Raw genomic sequence first — 9436 nt, 5'->3', positions numbered from 1 at the left:
GGTATTAATACTCATCTGACAGAGGAGATAACAAAGGACCCACAAGGAGTGGAGACGATATATAGTATCTCTGAAGATGCAGGGTCCCTTATGGTAGAGAGGTAAGAGCACATACGGCTTAGGGAAGGAGATGGGCTACAGGAAATGTACCCCAAGTGAAGGGAAGAAGAGAGAATGACAACTTTTTCAGCATCCACCCCATACCAACTGGCATCATCTTCACCATCCTTAATACTTCTGCCACTTTACACTACAACCAGCTCCCTAGGGCTTGGAGGAGTGATGTGATGATGGGGGTCAGCAGCCCTGATTAGCCATTCTCAGTCCATATTAGCACTTCCCCTCACACATCTATCTCACCTCCAAGGCGAGACCAAGTCTTCCCCTGTTTTTCACCTCCCAGATTTTGTATTTCATATTGTCACCGGAGGGGGGGCCCTTCTCAGCACCATGCCGCGGCTTGGTTTCCACACTGGGGGGTCGAACCTGGGGAGGAAAACTGGGAATCTTAGCCACCACACTGCAGGAAAATGGGCCCTTCTCAGTGTCCAGGTTCTTGGCATCTCGAGCAAAGAATTGAAGGAGACACAGAGGTAAAGTGGTGAAAGAGAAGTTTATTAGAAGAGATAGTACACTCCAAAGAATTGGGAGCTAGGCCCAACACAAAGAAAAGTGGCTCAAGGACGCAGCTCAAAGGCTCAAGGGCAGCATTATTAGGAGAAAAGTACATTCCAAAGCGTTTGTGCCTGTCACTGGACTTTTCCAGACATTTTCTAAAATCGTTTGGCGTGAACCGTGACTCTCCTTTAATGGCATCTTGTTCACTGCAGAGCACCCAGCCGGCGTACCCTTGGCAGGGCGCGCTCCTGCCGGCTGGTTGTCCGAGGGTGGCGGGTGCCCAGTGTTTGCCGCGCTCTGCCCGGACCCGGTGTGCCAGACTGCCTACCTGGGTCGCTGCCCTGGGCTTAGCGAGGCAGCCCACCTGCCTTCCCGACTCAGGTGGGCTTGGGCGCATCGGGGGCGTCTGAGCTGGATCCTTACGGAATAAAAGCGCCCTCCGGCTCTGCTCACCACTGTGGCCTGGGAGTGTCTGGGCGCCCACTCTGAAGATGACCCTGCTCTAATCCACGTGTGTGAATACCGACCACGGGCGCTGCCCTACACCCACCGAGGGCGCCCTTGGCCCCAGTGCCGCTGCCGCTGCTGCTGCTCTGGGTCTGCGTGCGCGCGTGCGTGAGCGCGTGCAGACCGGGCCCGTGAGACCCGCACCCGGGCGCCCCCGCCACTCAGCGCGTGTCCTCTCGGCCGGCAGCCAGCGGCCAGATGAGGCCCAGCGTCCTACCGGGTGGGTGTCTGACCTCACCCCGGAGCCGCGTGCGACCAGAGTCCGAGCCAGCGGTGGCTGGCCGGAAGCTTCCGTAGCGGAACCCCATGATGTCAGCCGGCCCGGAGCGGCGACCGCGTGGCTGTGGGGATGGGGCCAAGAACGCCGCGCCGCCGCCCGTGCGCCCCTCGCCCTCCGACGGTGGTGCAGGTGCCAGTCCGGGCCCCGGTTCGCTCGTCCAGTCGCCCGCCGCCGCCGCCGCGTCCCCCGCGCCCTGGCCCGCGCTGCTGCCCGCGGCCCAGCCTCCCGCGAGCCTGTGGCTGGAGCTCGGACCCGCCTGCATGAGGACGCAGCAATGCCCCAGCGAGTCGAACGGGCAGACAAGCTGTGACCTCGGCACTAGCAGCAGCAGCGGCGGCGGCAGCAGCGCGGGGTTGTCCCCGGGCTCCGACTCGGACAGCAGCGGCGTGGTATGCGGTGGCACGCGCGGCGCCCTGTCGCGCTCCTGGAGCCTGGAGAGCCTGCGCTCGGCCACCACCGGTAAGCCCTTTGCGCTGCCCGCACGCCTTCCACTCCCACGTCTATCCTCTCCTTTCCCTGCGAGACACTGTGTTTCCTCCTTTCCTCACTCGCTTTTTCTATTTCTCGTTTCCATCTTCTGGTTGCTTTGCCCTTCTGATTCCTTTTCTTTTTCCAGTTTTCTTCTGATTTCCCAGCACCACCTCCCATCATCCCCCCACGGGCTACCTGTTCCAGCTGGGACCGTGTTGCTCCACCCTTCATTCCCCCCCCCCCGCCCTCCCCCCCACACACAGTAGTAAATCGCTTGGTCAACTGGGAAACTAAGTGTTTAAGGTGAGGATAGAATTTGGTCCCTTGAGGCACTATGTATTTCTCTTCCCCAAACTGTTCCTGACCAATGGCACGTGCCTGGCTTAATGAGCTGCACCTCAATGACCTCTATGAAAACAGAGGAGATAGGAGAAGGCTCGCTGGCCTAGGGTGGACGAGATTCATTGTGTCTCAGGCTCCAAGCCCAGAGGAGGGCGATGGTTCTGAACCCTCTGAAACAAGCAGTGCAGTTTCCCTGAGATGGGATTACTCTCGTGTCCCCTGGGACCGTGCGTTCCCCTTAGTGCTCCCCTTTCTACCCTAAGGACTGAGTTCTGGGTAGAGATTGAGTGAAAGACTTCCATCCTAAATATTAATGAAGCAAGGAAGACCAGGGTGGTTTTATGAATGGTGACTCTTGATTAGTTTCTAAACTGGATTCTTTATATCTTACTTCTTACAAACACTCAACAAGTTATTTTTTAGCGCTGCAGTGTAAGCCGTAGAGAAAGACAGGCGCTGCCTGGAAATCCGGGAGCTAATGCACCCATTATGCTTATGAGGGATGGGGGATGCGACCTGTGAAAGCTTCAGAGCCCTACGTAGGCACTGGAGGGGATGCTCTGCAAGTGCCTGAGTCAGAACAGCGACGCCAGGGGGTTGGAGAGGGCCATGCAGAGAGCAAGTTTGCCATGCCTGACCAAAGCTTCAGGCCTGGATTGGTGTGATTTAATGGGATCCGGGTGCTACCAGGAAATGATGTTGTACCTCAATTCTTGACTTTTTGAAGGAGAGACTTAAGTCAAGAGACAGAATTTTGTGCAGCATGAACAGGAGAAGTTTATTAGTAAAAGAAATTGCACTCCCAGACGTGGGGCGTGCTGACCCAAGGGAGGGAAGCAACCTCGCCATACATTGTGTGGCTTTTATTTCTATGGGTAGAATGGCCTCCCCGCTCCCTTCTCTTATCTCTCTCCTCCCCTGAGGTGCCCAGTCTTCCCTTCCCTGGCATTTAACAATGCATTTCTTTGACTTAGGGGCATACGTAAACACATCCACTTGGTTTGAGGGGATGAGTAAACACATCCCTTAGTGGGGTGTGTAAACCTGGAATCCTGTTGGGCTAGTAAGGTATTGGTGGTCCTGACAAACAGGATGTGCCCCCCCTTCTCTGACTTCTAACAACATATCCCTTTGATTTAGAGGTATGTGTAAGCTTGGAGTCCTGCTGGGCAGCTGCCCAGGGTTCTTAACCCAAGTAGGAGCTGCAGCAAGGGGCTTTCTAACGGGGCTAAATTTCTCTTTCTCCTGCTCATTTCTATCTTCTACCTACTCTATAGTTTTCTGGGGTTTGGAGTGGAGGCTATGCCAGGCCCAGCAAGAAAAGGTAGTGTGCTGGGGGTTTCACACACTGAGGTAATGCCTTGGCTACTAGCATGCTCGCTGTTGTGTTTACTCAACAGTCACTGCTTTTTTACTGCATCCCAGCTACCCCATTTTCAAAATGAGGACATTCAAATCAAACATCTGACCTCTTTTAAGTCAACTCTAAAATTTCATGATTTTAGTCAGAGCTACAGATTTGGGGTGGGTATCCCTCAGAAAGTTGGCATTTATTGCATATTGTATTTCTGTTTGAGTGGTCTGTGGCTCTAAGACAAAGCACAAGTTGTCAACAAGAACCAGAAAGGCTGGTACTGGAGGGTGGAATTGCATCTTACCCGCAGGGCAGAGCGTTAGCCAGGCAGCCCAGCAGAGGACTGCAGACTTTCCTTGTTTCCAAAAGATTTCATGATTTCAAATATCCAATCATGGCATTTTCTATTGAAATGTTACTTATTCTGGTATAGAGAAGGCTTTCCTTAAAGACAGATTCTGAAAATAAAATGTAGTTGACAGGATGAAATTTCCATGGCCTTTTTTCTGCCCCAATGTGCTCATTTCCCCTGAAGTGCCTCTAGCCTCCAAAGCCCTCAGCTATGCTATCACACTACTGTTATTTGGCTAAGGCTTTTAAAATTTCTATTCTGGATGTGTGGTCTGACAGGCTTAATTCTCAATTCAGGCTTCTGGGGTTGACAGCTTTTACTTACCTGTGCCTTTGCATGGTCAGCATCATGATTTCTTCTTGGAAGAAAACCCAAGCTACATCCACATCCTTCTGCAAGCCCCAGAGACACCTTTTATTTATTTATTTATTTTGATTCAGCTGAGAATTACTTATGAGAAAGCTATGCCTCTCTTGCAATCAGACACTTATTTAATACATCATGTTCCAGGCTCAGCACTAGGCTCTAGAAATGGTAGACAAGTCATGCAAGGTTATTGCCCTTAAAGAAATCACAGCACAGAGGCAGGAAGTGATGATTCTCTAGGAAATACAGAGCTCAGAAAAGCTGTTCCAGTTTATTACAATGAAAGGATTCATTAAAATCAACCAAGGCAAGGAGCATGGGGCAGAGTCCAGGGAAAACCGGCATGAGCTTCCAGGTACCCTGTCCCTTGGAATCCCATGGACCATGCTTAATTCTTCCAGCAACAATGTGACAATATGTAGGAAGTACTGCCAACTAGCAACATTCACCCAAGCCTCGAGGCCCAGGGCTTTTACTGAAAGTCAGTTACTTAGGCATGAGAGTCCATAAGACTGACCTTCGTTACTTGGTCTCCAGCCCCTCCAGAGGTCATACTAATGCAGTGTAGCTCAAGGTCCCACCATAAATCACATTGTGAGCATGAATGACCTGGCCTGGCCCAAGGCCCCAGGTAGACACTCTTATGGGGCAGGATAGTTTAAGGACTTAGCAGCAAACCCCTAGGAAACAGTGGAGGACCAGTCCTTTCTTTAGAATGTGCAAGGCTTGAGCATCCACAGGCCTTTACTGCACAGATAGGAAGCTCAGAAAAGAGGCATTAGACCCAACCTGTTTGGGGGCAGGGACAGGGAACAAGTGATTCAGAGGAACCCTTTTGGAAGAGGTGTTGCCTGAGCCTTACTGCCTGCAAGTTAACTGCTGAGGAACAGAAAGAGCTTTCAGGACAGACAGTTAACGTAAAGAAATGCAGAAAGATGTATGAAGGAATGGAGCCTGTGTTTACTAAGCACCTAGGCCAGGTACTTTGTCACATGCTTTGAATATGAGGAATTGCAAACAGTATGGAATGAGAAGCTTAGCAAGAAATGAGACTAGACACAGGAAGATCAGGCCGTGGCTAAGAAATATGGACTAACAATTCTAGGAGCCATGAAAAGGTTTTAAGCAAAAGGTTGATATAGCCAAATTGCTTGCATGCTTCCTTTCCTGCTTATATTTATTTTTAAAGTTATACACAGTAAAAGTTACTCTCTTTGGTGTATAGTTCCAAAAGTTTTGACAAATTTATACAGTCATGTTACCACTGCCATAATTGAAATATAGAAGAGTTTCATCACTCCAAAAAATTAATGTTGCCCCTTTGTAGTCAACTCTGCCCCACACCAACAGTTCCTGACTAGTCTGTTCTCCATTCCTATGGATTTGCCTGTTCCAAAATGTCATGTAAATGGGGTCATACCATAGTGCTGTTGTGTCTGGCTTCTTTCACCTAGCATAATGCATTTGAGGTTCATTTATGTTTTTGCACGTATCAGTAGTTGTTTTTCCTTTTATAATAATTGCTGAATAGTATTCCATTGAATGGATATACCAGTTTATTTATTAGTTCACTAACTGAAGGACATTTGGGTTGTTCCCAGTTTTTGTCTATTACAAATAAAGTTTCTATGAACATTGTGAGTCCTGGTAAGGACATAAGTTTTCATTTCTCTGGGGTAAATACCTACGAGTGAATTGTTGGGTCACTTGGTATGTGTATGTTTAACTTTCTGAGGAACTACTAAACTATTCTTCAAAGTAGCTATACAATTTTGCATCCTCGTCATCAAAGTATGACAGTTCCCGTTGCTGTGTATACTTGTCGGCACTTAGTATTGTCATTTGTTTAAGGCATTGTGTTAGTTGTGTAATGTTTCATTTGGGTTTTGCATTTCCCTAATGACTGCTGTTGGACATTTTTCATATTCTTATTTGCCATATGTATGTATGTCTTCTTTGGTGAAGTGCCAACTTTTGCCCAGTTTTTATTGGGTTGTTTCTTATTGGGTTTTGAGAGTTCTTTATATATTCTGAATATAAGTAGTTTGTGAGATATATGATTTGAAATATTTTTTAGTCTGTGGCTTGTATTTTAATTCTGTAATAGTGTCTTTTGCAGAGCAAAGAGTTTCTAATTTCAGTGAAATTCAATTTGTAATTTTTCTTTTATGGATCATACTTTTAGTATTGTATCCAGAAACTCTTTACTGAACCTGAGGACACAAAAAGTTTCTCCTGTGTTTTCTTGTAGAAAGTCTTATAGTTTTCACTTTATACTTAGATCTTTGATCCATTTTGTGATTTGAGATGAGGTCAAGGTTCATTTTTTTGCATATGCACATTCAGTTGTTGCAGCACTATTTGTTAAAAAGATCATCCTTTCTCCATTTAATTGCCTGTGTACCTTTGTCAAAAATCAACTTTCTGTATTTGTGTGGCTCAATTTCTGTACTCTCTGTCCTGTTCCACTGATCTAAGGATCTATCCTTTTGCCCATACCACAGCGTCTTGATTACAGTAGCTTTATAGTATGTCTTGGAATCAGTTATATGAATCCTCTAATTTTGTTCTTTTTCAATATTGCTGTAATTATTCTTTCTTTTTTTGCCTTTTCACATACATTTTAGAATCATTTGTCAATAACTACAAAATATCCTACTGCAGTTTTGATATGCATTGTACTGAATCTGTAGATCAATTTGGGGAGAATTGAAGTCTTGACAATATGGAGTTTTTAAATTTATGAACACTGTACATTCCCACTAGATCTCACCTGCAGTACCTGTAGATTTGGGCTAATTCCTACCTTCTAAAAGCTTCCAAAGTATCTTAATGTTCCTGGGCCTGCCAGAAAGTGACCTTTCTCACAGACCTGTAAAGCTAGGAACTGTATAAACCTGGGATCAGGCCAGTTTTTCCAAGAGGGCTTTGTAAACATTGGCTCCATGAAGTCAGCTGTAGCACCTTAAAAGTGTCTGGTCATATTTGATTAGGTTAGTATTATTCTCAAATATCATATTACAGGCAAAGTTTTGGTTGCAGAATCAAAGTTCCAAGTATTCCCATTAACAAGAAGGACAGATTGTTATTGAACCTATGCAAATTATTATATTGCTATGAAATAAGAATACTTGGGCCAGCCGAGTGGCTCAGTTGGTTAAGAGTGCGAGCTCTGAGCAACAGTGTCGCTGGTTCGATTCCTACATGGGCTAGTGAGCTGCACCTGAGCTGAGTTGCCACTGAGCTGCCAACAGGTGGCAGGATGGCTCATCTGGTGAGAGCACATACTCCTAACAACAAGGTTGCCAGTTGGACTCCCGCACAGGATGGTGGGCTACGCCCACCCACAACTAAGATTGAACACTACACCTTGAGCTGAGCTTCCCTGAGCTGCCTTGAGTGGCTGGATGGCGACTGGACTTGGAGCTGAGGAAGCTGCGCCCTCCACAACTAAGATTGAAGGACAACAACTTGGCTATTCCCCTTCCCCAATTCCCCAATTAAAAAAAAATCTTAAAAAAAAAAGAATATTCAGGAGGTTACAAGTTCTGGAGGGGTCAGGCAGGGAGAAAAATATATTTTTTACAAATGTTTTATTTCATTTTACAAAAGCATAGTCTACTCAATGACTTTATGAATCAACGATAAAAAAATAGGATGTTTCTTATTATATAGCTAGAAAATAGAACATTAAAATACCAAAAAAGTTCCAAATAAAAGCAACGGTATTTCTTTACCAGTTCATTTGGTTTTATGTAATTAATTATTGCTCTGATTTGTCTTGGGTTTGCAGTCTCCTAAACCCATCTGCTTCTCTAGTAGAGTTTTGAAAATCCTGACTCAGTTCACTGTTGTTTACTTAATATCATCAGAACCCAAAAGTACCTGGCATAGTCTTTTCTGCACGCTGAGACTGTTCTTAGTTGAAGACAAAGTGCTCGGGCTGGTAGCTAAAGCATCAGAATAAAACAAAAAATTATCTGTAAAAGTCTTAAAGTGGCTGTGGTTAAATTATTACTGATAATTTAAAAAGTGAAAGGTCTGATGAGAATTTATAGCAAGAATAGTGCAACAGACAAGGAAATGTGGTCATTTCTGCAGTGTATAAAACAAGATAATAAAGTCAATCAAAAAATTTTGGACATCATAATTATAAACATAATGATTAACCCTATTTTTAGAGAAGGCATATAATATTACATCTAATTTATTAAAATAAATATCTTTACAGAGAAAAAAACAGATATAACATATAATAATCAATTATATTATGAATATATCAAGCTTACATTTAGAACATACCAAGAATATCTATAAAGAGATTCAATAAGTCTAGAGCAGGTCCTAAACATCTGTATATTAATAAAACTCCATTAGTAAGTGATGTGAATCCCCAGATGAAAATCACTGACCTGTAAGATGTGAAACTCAAAGAAGTAAAGTTACAACCAAGATAACATCTAAAAAATAAATGAAATTTTAACTGATAACACTATTCTATTGTATGATATCAGGCACAGTAGTACCAGGACTCAGATGAATAGGAACACATCATGGACAGCACAGGCATTGGCAGTTCTCTAGGAACTTTCCATACAGCCCACAGTTTCTGAAATATTTATATTAGCATTTACCCATTCACATTTAACCTAGGGAAGGCTAAACATCTTTTCTGACTTGACAACTCTACCCATTCAACTCATCAGTAGTAATCTATCAAATAAACCTAAATTTCTAGCACTTTTCTTTTTTATGTGGTGAAAGAACAAATGTTTTATGATATTCCAGGGTCCCTCTGGGAAATCCCAAAGACAGTTTTAGGTGTAAAAGTTACCACTTAAGATTTAATTTAGCGACATCCAAATCATACTACAAGGCTACACTAATCAAAACAATATGGTACTGGCATAAAAACAGACACATAGATCAATGGAACAGAATAGAGAGCCCAGAAATAAACCCATCCATATATGGTGATTTAATCTATGACATGGGAAACAAGAATTTACATTGGAGTAAAGATAGTCTATTTAATAAATGATGCTGGGAAAATTGGACTGAAATGTGCAAAAAAATGAAAATGGACCACCTACTTACACCATATACAAGAACAAATTCAAAATGGATTAAAGACTTAAATGTAAGA

General features: G+C 44.6%; 1 protein-coding gene across 4 annotated transcripts in view; it reads left to right on the top strand.

The window, feature by feature from the left end:
- The first annotated feature begins 706 nt into the window (after window positions 1–706).
- ARHGEF4 (Rho guanine nucleotide exchange factor 4) overlaps window positions 707–9436 on the top strand; it is an 83397-nt gene continuing 74667 nt past the window's right edge. The window contains exon 1 of one of the 4 annotated variants that reach the window (XR_002122428.1): window positions 707–1864. Coding sequence is in view for 3 of the 4 variants with exons in the window: in XM_019629406.1 (XP_019484951.1) it covers window positions 1432–1864 (433 nt within the window). In the remaining variant the exon portion in view is untranslated. The remainder of the gene's footprint in view (window positions 1865–9436) is intronic. The other 3 variants (XM_019629406.1, XM_019629407.1, XM_019629405.1) reach the window with 3 other exon arrangements.

The sequence above is a fragment of the Hipposideros armiger genome, unplaced genomic scaffold, assembly GCF_001890085.2.
Source record: "Hipposideros armiger isolate ML-2016 unplaced genomic scaffold, ASM189008v1 scaffold_853, whole genome shotgun sequence".
NCBI classification, from domain to species: Eukaryota; Metazoa; Chordata; class Mammalia; order Chiroptera; family Hipposideridae; genus Hipposideros; species Hipposideros armiger.
The sequence above is the reverse complement of the archived record's forward strand: the minus strand, read 5'-3'. Positions and strand labels throughout refer to the sequence as shown.